Source organism: Microtus pennsylvanicus, chromosome 7 (assembly GCF_037038515.1).
Source record: "Microtus pennsylvanicus isolate mMicPen1 chromosome 7, mMicPen1.hap1, whole genome shotgun sequence".
Classification (NCBI taxonomy): domain Eukaryota; kingdom Metazoa; phylum Chordata; class Mammalia; order Rodentia; family Cricetidae; genus Microtus; species Microtus pennsylvanicus.
Genome location: NC_134585.1, coordinates 105,239,740 through 105,255,965, shown reverse-complemented (window position 1 = coordinate 105,255,965; position 16,226 = coordinate 105,239,740). Strand labels below are relative to the sequence as shown.

At 38.0% G+C, this 16,226-nt stretch overlaps 1 protein-coding gene across 7 annotated transcripts in view; it reads right to left on the bottom strand.

Moving 5' to 3' along the window:
* Positions 1-16,226, bottom strand: part of Ntng1 (netrin G1) — a 337,207-nt gene that overhangs the window by 42,070 nt on the left and 278,911 nt on the right. The window contains exons 7-9 of one of the 7 annotated variants that reach the window (XM_075981565.1): positions 15,676-15,735; positions 8,956-9,123; positions 4,252-4,386 (exon numbers count right to left, since the gene is read on the bottom strand). The exons of 2 other annotated variants lie outside the window; for them this stretch is intronic. In XM_075981565.1, the coding sequence (XP_075837680.1) occupies positions 4,252-4,386; positions 8,956-9,123; positions 15,676-15,735 (363 nt within the window). The remainder of the gene's footprint in view (positions 1-4,251; positions 4,387-8,955; positions 9,124-15,675; positions 15,736-16,226) is intronic. 4 more of the 7 variants (XM_075981566.1, XM_075981567.1, XM_075981569.1 and 1 more) reach the window with 4 other exon arrangements.

Sequence of the window (16,226 nt, the reverse complement as noted above, 5' to 3'; positions counted from 1 at the left end):
GCATCCCCTGTGCCCTCATTTGTGTGAGACCCTTACCCAGGGACCCTAACGCACTAGACGCTGACACCTACTTCCTTCCTTCCTTCCTTCCTTCCTTCCTTCCTTCCTTCCTTCCTTCCTTCCTTCCTTCCTTTCTTCCCTTTTTTCATGTAGCCAAGAATATCCTTGAACTCTCTACGAACCATGGATGACACTGAATTCTTTATCCTCCTGCATCTATGTCCCAAGCTCTAGGAGCAAAGGTGTGAGGCTCCATACTTGGCTGAAGTTCTCTTGCTTATATTTTGGTTTTGGATCATGTGTTTCATGCTCTCCCAGACACTTCAGTATTGTGGTTTCCAAATTTTTCACATTTTTTCCCAACAGAGAAAACACATACACTATGAGGCACAGAATTGACAGATAGTTCTTTGGCAGGAAGTTTGCACGTGAAGCTGGAGTTCTTTCACTTCCACAGACGACACACAGTGACTTTTGCAATCAGTTTTGCTTCAGTCTCTTTTATCAACCGTACATCTAACTAAGGGGCTTTTAGAAGTCCCTATGTCATCATGGTAATCTAATAGCAGTGGCCAGTCTGGCTGTAAGATACATACTAAAATCACACACTGTGCTTTTGAGTATGAAGTTTTATCTAGTTCTTTGTTGATCAACAAATGATGGGAAGGAAATAATAACCATTTAATTCCTGTTATGCATCGTGAAGGTCACAGACATTATTTCCCTTGAATTATCACAGTTTCCTTACATATATGGTCCTATTACTATCTCTGTTGTTACATGCAAATCCAGACTTAAGAACTGTATGTGGTTTCTAGGGAATTCAAAGCAGTCTAAGATTCAAGAAACCCAAGTTGTACATTTGTTTTCATTCACAGGATATAAGTGACATTGTCATGATTTCATTTCTGTTCTCAATTTCAATTTCTTTTGGACTTTAGCTCTACGTTGAACCTTTTACAAGATTTTTGGGGGTTAAGAGAACTAGAGCCATGGGCCTGAACCTTTCTAACGCTAGTATCTATAACATACATTCTGAATTCATCACTGAGAGCTACTAGATACAATATATTTTATAAATAATTTATATATATAATATATATAAAACAGACAATATGTATTTCAGCTCATTCAATTTCATAAACAATCCTGCTCTATTTTCTTCTTGATATATTTTTATCAGAAATTTGTTAATTTTCTGCCACTAATACTGTGTCTAATACCGGGTTTAGTAAAAAGCTTTCAAAGTAAGTTAAAAAAAAACATCCAAAAACTAACAAAAACTTGTGTGCTCAAAAGTAAATTTGAAATACATTAAATATATATGTCAAATCCAGTCTTGAGATATTCTAATCCTTCATTTAATGAAGTGCAAGAATGTTTCCAAAAAGAAATCTCACTCTTACAAACCTTTTCCTTAAAAGTATATGCTGGGTACCACACACACCTCTCCTATATGACACTTTCAGTTCTTTTCCATGACATGAAACTTCTTGGCAGAATTCAACAAATATATAATCTACTTTCTTTAAAAATATTTTCTGTCATACCCAGACACGGGGGGCGGGGAGAGAGAGAGAGAGAGAGAGAGAGAGAGAGAGAGAGAGAGAGAGAGAGAGAGAGATACCAGGACACACACACACTTCTCGAATCACACAAAAACCATTTGATGTTACTCAGGAAATACATTGGCTCACACATCTCTGTGCACTTGCTGCCTTGGAAGGCTCCCAAGAAATTCCTCACTAGTTACTTCATGGGCCTCTTATTTCAGGGGTTTCATTCTCCACCGAGCACCACTCATGTATCAGTGTGCACATTTCCCTTAGCTCTGCCTTCATTCTCTCCTAATTGTTACTCAATACAATGACCTTACGTCACAGCAGCTCTCTGTTCACATCCTGAGGCTTCTAACCTTTACCCAATACCCATATTTCAGGAAGCACTCAATACCTACTGAAATGTTTTCCTAGCCAGTGATCCACATAAAAGCGTTGGAGTTGCTGGGGGTGGAGGCAGAGAAGATTTTGTTAATTGTAAATCAGAGACTCAAATCCAGCCTTCTGTTTCCAGAGGGAAATCTCAGGGGACAGAACTTCTATGGTATCCCTATCACTAGTGCAGAAGTAGCTGAGTGAGGGGTTATACTGCCTTAAGATAAAATTAATTTGTATCCTCATCAAAGTCTGGCCCTTATTATATTCCAGTAGGACCCCTTCTTCCTTCCTTCCTTCCTCCTTCTTTCCTTCCTTCCTCCCTCCCTCCCTCCCTCCCTCCCTCCCACCCTCCCTCCCTCCCTCCTTCCCTCCCTCCCTCCCTCCCTTCCTTTTTTTCTTTCTTCCTCATCAGATTTTACATTAGGAAACAGGAATGGTAGCGCAGGTCTCTAAAACCTGTATTCAGGAAGTTGAGGCACGAGCATCATGAGTTCCAGATCAGTCTGGGCTACATAATGAGGTCCTGTCTCAAACAAACATAAACAGAAGCATTTCCCATTAAACTTTCCCTCTGGGGAGTTTCTCTCAACTACAATATCTCTATTCTTTTTATGTTGAATCTTGGTACCTGTTTCTACCTTTGCATCTCTTTCTCCTTTGCTGCTTTTGACTGAGGGCCAGCTCTGGGTCTCATGCTCATCTCTTTGAGGACTGATGGCCTGCCTTCTGAGTCCTGCTTTATGTCATTTTAGGAATCACTTTTAAGGATAAGTGCTTTCAGGAAAATTACAGCAGACAGGACTTAGCCTTATCTCGAGTTACTCTGCAATCATCATGCTTGACTTCTGGCTATTTGAGTGTCCTTCAGTGTTCCTCTCAGTGCCCAGCTCTTGATACCCATTCTAATATTGACCTGTCCAATAACAGATGTCTTTGCCTATTGTCATGGTCCAGCTTTTCATAGCATGTCATTTTATGTTACATACAAAGAAGCTGCTAGAAACCTAGAAATTCCATGAGTGGCAGATAGAAAATTAGATTAGTTTCTGAACATAGTTATAGTAAAAATCTTATGCCAGTAGTTATTGTGATAGTATTTTCGATCTTTAATTTCATATAGAAAATAAAATGATTGTGTTGTAGAAATAACATAACTTCTTGTAGAAATTGTCTCCAGACAATTTTTGCATGGTGCCATTTCATTCAAATGAGAAATAAGTACACAGGATTATATCTGTGCTGTCCAGTAGGGTAGACACAGAGTCCCTAGGTCCAGTCAGACAGGTAGTGTGGATTGAGATATTCTGTAACTAAAGAATACCCAGTTGCTTCCAAAGACCATAAAATTAGAATATATATCTTCAGTAATTTTGATACTAAGTATATGTTAAAATGATAATATCCTTCATATTTAAAGCTATATATAAAAGTCAGCTGTTGAAACCTCTTTTCCATACTTCTTTATCTTTGATTCTTTGATGTGACGGTGATACAACTGAATGACCTCTGCGGTTTGCTCTATTTTTTTTTTTATCAGTTATCTCTGCTTCAGAGGACGAGGCTTGTGGGCATTTCATATTTGTAAGTTTATAGACATGGAAAGGGAAGTGAATAAAGAATTAAAAGGCAGACAAAGTTACAAGGGGGGCCAGAAGCTTCTGCTCAGATTTGAGCATTTCGATTGCATGTACCGACCTGCATGCCACCTGCTTAACGAGCTTCTGAGAAGACTTGCTAGTCCCCAGAGGAATGAGGCTGGACTCACCCTCTGGCACCAAACCCTGCTTTTGACCACTATTGATTTTGGTCATTTATTTTTACCGTGTTATTTCCATATGCCTAAGACTGATTACCTTCGGGATCCAGGTTAAGATTCAGTGATGGGCAAGATAGCAAGGGTGGTTATAAGTTATGTAGATATTGTGGAATTTATGAACTATGCAGTTCCACGGTAGCTTTCAGTGCAGGAAATATATTAACCACATACACATCGCACTTCATTTTGTGGTGAGGATTTCCAAGCCGGGTTCCCTATTGCGCCACTTAATTTATGGTCCGACCAGGTATATGCATTGCCATACAATATTTCAATGTAAGTTGCGCTAGCCATCAGAGGACAATCAGGCAAGCTTCAGGGAGGCCAGTGGACAGCTGATAGATCACTCTCCTTCATGCAGGCTGGGGCACTTAGTAGCCTTTGGAGCTTATCAGCTGGTTGGGTCTTTTTCTGCTCTGAGATGCTGCACACACCAGCCTAGACAAGCGGAATCAGCCATGCTGCAGCAGGCAGAGGGCAGCTCCCACATTTACTTACGTTGACAGCCGTAGTGCCAGGAATTTCCTGGCAGACACTCATCACATTTAGGCCCTGTTGTTCCAGTCTTACACTCACAAAATCCTGAGCCATTACAACGATCATGGACTGAGCCCAAAGGGTTACAATAACACTCTGTAGAAACAAGACAACACACAGGCTGGAGACACTTCTCATGGCTTAGAGGTTATCAACACAGGAGCTTCATTTACTTAGATGCATTCACTTACTTAGCGGAAGATGCCCATTAATGAAATGCTTTGGCAAGTCTGCCTATGTCAGGGCCATTTATTTACTTGCTCAGCCTTCCATGGCCTCATTTTTATGATATGGGAGGAAAAAATCTGAACCCTTCCAAGGAAATAAGACATCACATCATGCTTTCACCAGTAACAGATCATAATGGAGATTCCATTTGTTGGAGCATTTTTTAGATTGTTTAATGAATGCCATGAGAAGTGTGTATATCAAGGATAAATCAATATTCCATCAGTGTAAAATCTGTTTTAAATTATTCAAATGGGTTTATCTGCTACACTCAATATCTGAGAATGGCTGAGCATCTTCAAGTGCAATATGGGTGCACTTTACTCATTTAAAGGTAGTTTTGCTTCACGATCTGGGATGGTGCCTTAACTTATTCATGTAGAGCCTACTTTGAGATGAGCCCTTAGAGCTGGTATTTGCTGAGCATGATCACATAGCTTTTATGAACAACCATGAAAGACAAATAAATTTCATACTCCCAGATAAATCTCAACAAAGACAAATGTTGAGATATATATTTTTCATTGCAACTTTGTTCGCAGGGCAAAGTAACTTTCTTGCATAATAAAAATGATTCCTTGAGTCCTCACAGACTCTTGGCAGGGCATCTTAATGTCTGAACCTCTAGAGTGTTCAAAGCTGAAGTTGGAACTGGGAAACTTATCGTTCCCCCAGCTTGAGGCACTCGGGTGGTTTGTGGCAAGGGATTTCAGAACCGCTCTTCCTTTTCTTGCTCCCATGCTGCGAGATCTTGGCTGGGCTGCTATGGATTTCTGTTTCTCAATTTTTTTTAAGATGGATCCTTTATAATGTTCTCTTGCTCAAAATTAAAAGAAAATCATATAGTAACCCATTGGCTGAAGCCCTGTGGAGTTTAGCTTAATTATAACTGAGCTCATGTCACTGGCAATGAGACTTTGGAGTTATCATGATGAAGAGACTGGGAGGTTTTTGTTCGAACTTTGTCATTGAGACAAATGAAAATTTCTTCAAATGTTATGTAGTCAGTACTCAAAATTATGATTTATTTTGTATTAAGTCAGGTTTTTGAGCTAAACATCCTCATGAAACAAACATTTATAAAACTAACAATGTGGGGGGGCAAAAACAAAATTTCAAAACATTTCTTCTTTTCTTGGCTTAACTTGTATTTAATAACCAGGCTTTTGAGGTGGGATCTTCTATTCTAATGTATGTCTAGGAATAGTTTAAATTTTTCATGTTTGGACGTTTGTGTCCACTGAGTTTGGGCTACACTGGAATGATTCTCACTTGATAAAATGTATCCATTGATGATGAGGCACTGCTATTTTGTAAGTCAATTAGTAGAATTATATCTGGGCATCATGGATCACATGCTGTTCCAGTTACTTCTCCTTGGTCAATAAGATAGGTTTTAAACAAAATTTAAAACTACATCTCCAACACCTAAACCACACTATGTTCCAGTGTTTGCTATAAGAAAGCTAGCAAATGAAATCTTAGTCAGGAAAATAAATGGCAAGGAGACATAAGGTTTTCCCTCCTTCACCTTGCACACAAATAATTCAGTTTTTCAGATGTGTGAAGCTCTATTCAGTGGTAGACGGGGAGTGAGGATGGCGGAAATGATGAGGAAAATACAGGCTGTCAGATTACGAAACAGCATAAAATACTTTGCACAGCTCAATTAAAGCATTAGAGCTTTACAGTACAATTTCTTTATGGGCATTAAAATCATCTTGAGTTTCCTTTTGTTCTGTGTAAGTTACCTCTGATTACCTGATGCTGGGTTTCAAGGAGAATTAAAAATAATGCCTCCTAACTTTGAGATATGTTTAGTAGCAACTGCTAAGCCCCGTGTTTTTGATGCAAAGCTTATTAGGGGAATTATTAACAGTGATTACCCAAGGCCAGAAACCATGTGTCCTCGAGCTTCAGAAGCATGCAAGGATGCCATCATGTAATTGTTGCATCATCAGGGGGAAATGTCATGCATCCCGAAGACACGACTGTGTTTGGAGTTTGTATGAAAACTGGGTAAATTCAATAATAGTAACTACAATGCAGCAATCACCATAGCAACACAAACTAGCATTGCATATCTGCCATAGTACAAGATGACTTTAAGATGTCTTGATAGACCTTGGGTAGATGAGAGATGTGAGATATTCCCTCAAAGTTGGGATACTGCATATAATTGCCAATTGCTAAAGAATTTGCAAGGTGTCTTTTGAAAAGCTTTTTTTTTAAATTTAGAGATGATGCAGATAGAATTCAAAGTATCTGAGATTAGTTCCCAGTGAGTGAGAATGACTTAAGCAAATATCCATTTGATTTCATTAGTTCTTTCTGTACTAATAGCATTAAAATTAGTTCTCAATTGCTATAGTAGGGCCTCACAAATTAAATATCCAATCTTCCTCTGCAATGTCTTTTTTTGCTTTGCTTTATTTAAAATATTTAAATTGAAACATTTTAATTTCATGTATTTTGTATTTAGAAAAAAACGGGTTAGGGTTTATTCCAGTATTCCTATTAACTTTACCTTTTCTGTTCTTCCTATATTTATAGCATGATGTTTATGTATTTTCACAAGTGGGATTTAGCAGAATATTTCCTGTGCTCAAAATTTCAGGCAGTTGTGCATCTTCTGGTTCTTATTACTATCCCCAAGTCTTTGTAATCCAAATGTTGGAAAGGTAATTGGACTCCTGCTCATAAGATATCAGTGGGAGGGCTGCTGTCCTACAAGAAGCATACTAGAGGTAAAATCTAGGCATTTTTAGTTTTGCTAGCTGTCCCAGAGTGGTTAGGAGGGCGTGTTCAGTATGGAGTCAGGATGGTCTTTGCTAAGAGTGTGGAAGTTGGATCAATATGTCTTTTTTTTCAGGTGTGAAAAAGGAAAAGTCTTTATTTATAATACTTACCCTACTATTTTGTTAATGAGAATTTTTGTCTTTTGTTTCTTTTTAAAGTTGCAGGTAGGTCAGTACATACTTTGCCGAATGTTTTTCCTGTCCACTTGCTTACAAACAAGCCAGGAGGGTTAAAGGACTTACCTAAGGCACACAGCTAGGGATAAGCAAGTTGGGACTTGAACCCAGCTCTCCAGCATCTAACTCCAGTGCTTTCTCCACTAATTCACAGATAACAAATAAGGAAGCACTTTGAAAAATAGAAAATACTGCAAACATAAACAGTATATTTGTGCATATTTGGTCCAAATAAACTCACAATAATACAGCTAATTAGTGATATTTGGCAAGAATCTCTGTGACTGTCACACCACAGGCAGAAAACAGGGATCCTAGACATACAGTTGAACTGGAAAACTGTTTCTTTTCCTTTCTAATGAAAAGATTATTTGTCAGTTTCCATCTTGTATGCTCTACTCTTCCAGCTTACAAACTCTACTGAACTTTGTCTCTGTTGGAAACTTGGTCTTTAAGAATGGTGGCCTGTATAACTGCTGGTGTAGTAACAGACATCACGCTTCAAACAGTTGCATTTTCAGAGGACACTATAGAATGAAATTCCATTTATTGTTTTTCTATTAGGCTTTCTTCCTCCACTGTTTTCGAGGTAGGGTCTCATGCAATGCAGGCTGGTCTCTATTCACTATATAGCTAAGGCCTGCCTTAAAAATCCTGACATTTTTGCATTCACTTGCCACTTGTACAGATTACAAGTGTTCCCAGTCAAGCTTGCCTCCAGACCTCCTTCCTTAGTGTCAGGTCCTTCTACAGAGAAAATAGGAGAAGCTTTTCAGAAAAGAAGGAACACGTGATCCTTTCCAGGTGACGGGTGAGGGATCTCCCATCCCAGAACTCTATTTTCTAGGGTTAATGTATCTTATAATCTAACAATATATAACCTGGAGAAGTTTTGAGAAATTACTTGTTCTTTGGGGAACAATAGAAAAATCCAATAAATGGAATTTCATTACTGTAGATGGAAAAGGTAGACAAACGTCTGCATTAGAACTTGCTAGTAGTTTTCAATTCTTAATGGCAACATTTTTATGTACCAATAGTTGTAGATCATCAATTATACTCAAATCTCTACCACAAAGCTTCATATCGAATATAGTTAATTATCATTTTAAAGGTTGAATGTACAATTTGAGGTGATTAATATTTCATGCAAAAAAGACAAAAAGAAGAAAGAAAAGAAAATGGAGAAAGAAAATTCGAATATTCTTAATTTCCTAAAGATGATTTCTCATGACATCATCTTTAATGTAACAATATTAGGATTCAAATTCTAACCCCCCTCCCGCACCAAGCATGAGTTTATCCAAATGCAAGCGAATTTTCAGTCTACTACAAGGATATTTGCTCCATTGATGATATTCATTCTGGTCAGCGATTTGCACATCACCAGCCTCTCAACCCTAGCCAGATCCCCATAGCTCCAAAGGCACAGAACAAAAGCTGAAATCATAATGGAACTGACCTATGCACACATTCTCATCGTCCAGCTGTGCAGAAGCATTTCTGAAGTAGCCCAGCCTGCATAACTCACAGTGCTGCCCTCTAGTGTTGTGTTTACAGCTCACGCAAATGACTGTGTTTAGCAGATCGATATAACTGCACCGATTGGAGTGGCCGAAGCATTCACAGTCTTGCAAGGAAGAACAGAAATGTATACAGAATGTATACAGCAGCAGAGAAATAGCACACTGCATGCTTGAGTGAAATGAGGGATGGAGAAAAGATGGTGGGGATGACATTGCATATATGGGAACCAACAAAACACATGGTGACAACAGGGGCTGTGACTGGCATGAAAGTAGTGGTTGTTTCAAGCAGGATAGAAAGGTCGGACAAACACCACTAAAGACTGTTAGTTCTTGGCAGACAAGATGAACAGAAGCATTTGCAGGTGCACACCTTTTAAAATTTAGGAAGAACTCAGTTTCAACTGATGCAAAAGTCTAATTTTGTACAAGAAAAACTTTACTGACTTTGCATCATTTCCCCCATTCTCCTTCCGTCTTTGCAATCCTAAAAAGAGGGAGGGAAGCATCTGAGCAGCAGGTGTGTGGATCCGCTGACTCCCATGGCTCTTTTGTCTCACTTTTTTCTTCCTTGCTTGCTTGCCTGCTTTATAGACGTCATGGCAAGCTCATAAGGATTTCGGCAATGACACTATTCTTAATTTTGTTTTTTTGCCAATGTTAAGAGACTATGTCTTTCTTGTCTCTTTCAGGTCCAACACACAAGATTATGTGATACAGAAAAATGTAAAATATGGGGAGATTATTCCTATGAGTAAACACTTAAAATTTCTTTCTCTCAATCCTTACTATGTCTAGTACCAAAGAGGGATCAGAAACTTACTGTACCCCAGATTTACCTCCCCTTTCTCTGTAAAATGTCAGAGATGACAATGAGGTTATAGGAGTGATTACAGTATGAACTACAGAGACATGAAGAGGATGGGAGCTGGGAAGGAACGGAGAGTCATTAGATTTTTCTCTCTTGCATCTCAACCAACACAAGAAATTTCTTTAATCTAATTCAACCTTTAAGGATAAATGGTAAAGACAATACCTTTATTGGCATAAATAAATATTTAATAACTATCATAAAATTGGGAAGGACACTTCTATGGGAACCAAAGTATGGGAAATTGCCCGGTTGATATTTAAAAGAAAAGTGAACTATGATTCTGCTAACTGTGTTTATCTATAAATACTCATTTTATTAATGTCTTATCTTTTATTTTACCCAATTATGAAGCTGAATAAAGTCACTATTTGAGCTCATTCATTCATTCTTTCATTCATTCCATATTTTATGGAAACAGCCTCAGAACTCTTATAGATGTTAATTTACTTTTTAACTTACATAAATCTTTTTTAGAAACATAACACTTTAATTATCAGAGTGAAATGAGCATATAAATTAAGATAGAATAAGGAGAGATGACACATGTCTATATACATATATACTATATACTATATTTGCTGTGCTTCTACTTATCAGATCAGTGTATATTCATTGGCCAGAGATCTGGTTACTCCAATAGACACTGAGATCAGGGTCAAGATCCTGATGAAAAGAAATCCAATTTGGCTAGAAGCAGAGGAGGAAATGACACGGGAGGTAAGAAAAGGTAGAAGAGAGACATGGCAATGTCAGTAACTTGCTGAATTTAATTGCTTAAAAGAGAAGCAAGAACAAGGCAGGAAACCAGAAACCACATGGCTTCCTTGACTAGAGATTAGTTATATAGGTGTGTAGGGAATAGGGATGTGGATGAAAACAGGGAAGAGCCAGGAGGAAGAAAAGGACCTGGAGAAGGGGTTTTGGAACTTCAATTTGAGAATGAAAGGATGGAAATCTATTTGAGTAGGTAACAAATGCCCTGTCAGTAACAATACCACTGATAGCAGTCAAGTTCTAGATCTTGAAGTGAACTACATTGGAAACAAATTACCCAATCTACTATATCTTCATTCCTGTGATGGCACTAACTATTTGTGGGTCCTGTTTGAAAATCAAATTGTTAATTTGATAGGAGAATTGATAAAAGTTATTTAAGAAACCATAATCTACTAAACATGTACTATTATAAACATATTTCCAAAGGTAAGTGGATATTAAAAATCAAAGATCTTCTAGGAAGTAGGCTAATGATAACTTGATTTTTTAAGTCTTTCTAGACTGTTTCTGAGATGTTGACAAAGTTGCCTTCTCTGGCAATGATATATTTGAGAATATAAACTTATAATTTGAAAGTAATTTAAAAGAGACTGCAATAAAACATAGATAACTTTATATACATATATCAGTTATAACTGTGAGTTGATTAAGTTGTGTAGAATTTTGGTCTTGTTAATTTTTGTATGTGATGTTTTACTTTATTTGTAAGTATTTTTATAATAAAATTAATAAAATTTTACAAAAATAATTATTCGTCCATGATTATAATACTGTCCTATTATTTTTCAGTGATCTATGAATTTACCATCCTTTACTAATTCCCTACTCAAGCAGAGTCCATGAATAATCTCTAATGATACAATTTGAGTTGTAATTCTGATTAAAAGTCCCAAGATCAGGTAATAATTGTTTGATAATTCCTTAGTTCTTCAATTCACTGACCTACCACATCTTCTTGTCTTTTCTTGTGAATCGTAGAATCTAAGGAACCTTCTTATAATCTCACTTTCTTCTATCAATTCCACTATACTCTTACACCCTACTCCGTCTCCTGGGAAAATACCTTAAGGATTAAATTAAATTCTCTACTTTACCATGCTGAAATGGAAGCAGCCACACATGGATGGGAATATATTCTCCAACTATTTTGAAACAAATCTCATTGAGGTTTATGTTCATTCACTACAGCTGAGTCTTCTGGGGTCCCTGACAGTCCTTCCCATTACCACTCTATGTTGGATTTTCTTCTCCCTTACCCATTGTTTTTGTGATTGTTTTATATATTTGTGTTTTTTTGTCTTTGTACTTTAAATGTTTCAGAGTTTAAGTCCTTGGAACTTTATGGTTTTTAGATGCACCCTTAATATTTTTTAAGAGTTAAAAATCTATCTATATGTAGACTTTAAAACCATCTATATGTAGAGGACTCCAATATACTATTTTACATCCTGAACCAGCTACCTAGTTAGTGAGACTCCGTTCAGATGCATATCTTGCATGCAGCAACCTTCTCACCATCTCTGTCAAGACCCTTCACTAACATCTTAACTTTAAGATGCTTGAAACTGAGCTGTTGGGGTCCCTTCCTATTCACGCTGCTCAGCAGATGGCTTCATCTCAAGATGTAAAAACTATATCCTTCCAACTATATCCACTGCTTAGGCTGAAATTCCAGGGTTGTCCTTGGTTCCTCCCCCGCCCCTTACAACCAACAGATGAATTGATCCACTGGCTATGCTTTTATATTTGTGACAAAGATGGCCTCTTCTTTCCATCACTGCCGTCTCATCCTTAGTTCAGAAAACACCACCCTCATTATTGTCATCATTTCTAAGCTGCCCTTTCAGGCAGTGAGAATGACCCAATGATAGGTCACATTAGACCAGGCTACCTCACTCTTCACAGTTCTAATGGCTTCCCATCTCATTCATAAAAGAAAGCTCCCTGATTCCTAAGTTTACCAGCCCTTGACTTCTTCTGGGCTTTTTCCACTTTCTTCCTCACTTGCTGCAGGATCCCTCCTTATAGCCTTTAAAACACACCCAGCACATCTCAGCAACCACACTGTCTGTCAGCTAGGTTGAACACATTCCTCTCCAGACATCTCTGCAAACATTATCCAGCACTTGTTTCCCCAGTCCAGTTTCTGAGTCAAGTCCCAGGCCAAAGAAAATTCTCTCGGTACTTTATCTGAAATAAGAGCCCCTCTACTTAAACACCCTCATCTTCCAATTTCTTAATCCTTTGTGATGTTTTTCTTAGCACTTATAATGCCTGAAAATTGCATTTAAAATGTAGGTTTCACTCTACATTTAGTGTAAACACGTGTGTCCACACTATGCCTGCTTTGTTCCCAGCTATAACCACAGAACTTAAAGCATTGCCTGACATATGCTAATCACTCAGAAATCCTATTGAATGAGAAAATAAATGAGTGATTGATGATCCCAAATCACCCTCCCTTGGGAGACAGAGAAGACACAGAAGAAAGTTTCTTTGAATTTATTCTTTTACCATTCAAATCCCAAGAGAGTCTGACTGTATCCTGCACATTAAACGATTTAGGAAAACAGCAGCACACAATAAGATATAACCGAGTTAGTGATTCGATTAGCTGAGTGAATACATCTATGTACAGGCCAGTTTAGGAAGAAAAAAAGCAGGTTTCTGCAAATTGTTGTGCCTTTATGTTTTTAAATTTCAAATCACGTTGTAATGTATAATCCGATAGGCAAAACAGAGCTAAAGTCTTGAGAGCACACATACATGAGTACATGGTGTGGCAGGGCAAACACAGGCAACCAATTTATCAAGATTCTTCCGTAGCAGGCACCTTATGGGAGGAGGTAACGTGAAAGAGGTCGAGCCATACGTGAGTGTGATTGACACTTGGAGCCAAATATTTTGTTGGGTTAGACTCTTTTTGCACGGTAGGAAATTTAGAAGCATCACTAGCCTAAGAAACAGTAGAAAACCCTAACGTGCAACAATCGGATGTGCTTTCTGCCATGGATTAGTTATCTGCTCAGAAGATATTGTATTTACCCCTACAATTATGTTTAGATCTATAATATATATGGTGTACATTCCATCATGCAAGGTGCGTATGATAATGAGGTACTTCTTGGTGGCCACTTAGCACTAGGGCAGGCTAGAGATGCTTCAAGGAAGAAGAGAGCTCAAAGTTGACTTTCTATGGCAACAGAGACCCATGCCCCTCTGAAGTTTTCCACAAGGATTCATCTGACTGACACTGACTGTGGAAGACCTCAGCGGATAGGAATCACAGGAAAGCAAAAAGCCAGAGACAAAGTCAATTGAAGAAAAAATGACATCAGGAAGAAGAACAGATTGCATTTTCCTTCTATGTCTTTTTTTTTCTTGTTGTCTTCATAATTATAATAATACATCACCCATGTGATTATAACAATGACAACAAAATACACCCTAGGTGTATTTTTTTTCAAGCAAGGAAAGCCTATTCAGATTAAAAGTTATTGATCAGGCATTCACATAGAAAAAATGGGGAAAGTCACTTTAGAAAAAAGGCAAAGGAATAACAATTGTGGGAACTCTTTTTCTTTCATTGATTTAACAGTATGGCACTTCCTCTGAGGTCTTTCCCACAAAGGCAATGAAGAAACTCTAGAATTCTTTTTATTTCTATTCACTCAACTCTGCCTTGCCTCCTTATACAGCCGCTGAGCATCTTCTGAACATTTTTAATGATAAGTCTCTATTAGTGGGCTTCTTCCTGCTTCTGGAATGTGTTTGCCACTAATTAGTGCTCTGACCTCAAGAAATTAGAGGACACAGAGTCAAACTCATGTCAAGAGGCCCTTTGTAGACTGAGCATAAAGGTGAACAAAAGGGCACCAGTCCCCTCTGTCTTCTTCCTCCTTTATCTCTTTTGTTCCATTCCATAGATTTGCATAGCATGAATGGGGACTCTTTTTATCATACTTTCCTCTAATCACTGCTTTCCTCAAATTCTCCACCTGGATGCATGTCCCTCCAAAGAGAATCTTCAATATTCCCAGGTCAAAGTACATCGTGAGGCATGAAGATATCATTTAAATACTATCATTTTCCATTCTTTTTTTTTTTGCCTATTGACCAACTTTTTTCTTTTCCCTATATGCTTCCAATATAAATTCAGCATTGGCTGCAATCTTGAAAACAGCCAAATTCATTCTGTAAGAAGAAAGCTCTCTGGGTATTTTACCAAGAAGATTATATCAAGTTCAGATTTTTGTTAAGACGAGTTCCATGGAAGGTAAAATAAGAAACAAGGAGGAAGACATATGCCCAACAGCGAAGACTGGAAAACAAGACACACCTGTTACAGAGGACATTTAAAGGGAATTGGTGAAGAAATAAAAACATGGTCTTCATGCTTCCTGAAAAATCTTCATTCTGTGAATGACAGATGCTAGCTAGAGCGGGCCATTCATGACTTACAGACTTACAGATGAGCAAACTGCTCATTTTAATGTAAAGAAAGTGACAGGGACAGGATCAATACTTAATCAAGACCATATCTTCACGGATATTTTTCACATTTGTTAAAAAACATGTTTGGAATCAAAACCTCTGTGTCATTTCCTTTGTCACAAAGTGAAATGGGCACCATATAGAGTCTGCCTTCTGGCCTCCTTGAGACCCACTGCGAGTCACTTTTCTTATTTTCAATACAAAGCAGCATAAGAGTTAGTGTTTTCAAATTCCTGATCTACCAGAGAACCTAAACTATCATAATTCCTACTCGTTCATTAGTTTTTCAGAAAACAAAATTTGCAGCATCTTCAATTGCAGTTGAATTTCTGAGTGAAGCCATTTTTTTTTTCATATATATAGCGTTCTCAGTCCTCGTTGGTGCATAGGCTGGGATCAGTCAACATGCCTCACTGATGGGTACACTTCACAGATATTCCAGATTCATACAGTGCAATGTTTCACAACACATAACACCATGGGATCACTGTATGAATCCAAGAATTCCTACCTCGCTTGTGGTTTGCAACTTGAACAGAAGAAACTGTTGACAAAGCTAATTTGGGAGCAACTGCATAGGTTTAAAAAAATGAACAGCAAATTAGAAACAGCGAAACGTTCAAACTGTAGTTAATACCTTATTACCAACCCACTTTTTGGAGCCCTAAGTGAAGAGAATATTCATATAGTTTCTTCCTGGCAATCTGTTGCAATTACAAGAAAGGCTTCTATTTGACTGAAAATGGTTCAACATCGTCATTAGTAATAAAGTTTACAAGCTTACATTGTAGCGGGAAGGAGAAATAGCATTTAAGTAGAGTTCAGTGAGCAAAGCTTATCCTCATCACAATATGGATGTTAGGATCCCTGAATGTCCTACTTCACAGGTAGCTGTTGTATCGTTGGGGTAATGAGCAACCTCAACGAATCAGTTTACTGTTACTCTGTCTGTCGACATATCAGCTAGGCCATTTGTCGTTGTTGAACTGACTAGACAGCACAGAATGAAGTCACATGGCCAATCATTCAGCAGTATTCAAAGTTACATTGAACATGGATCCC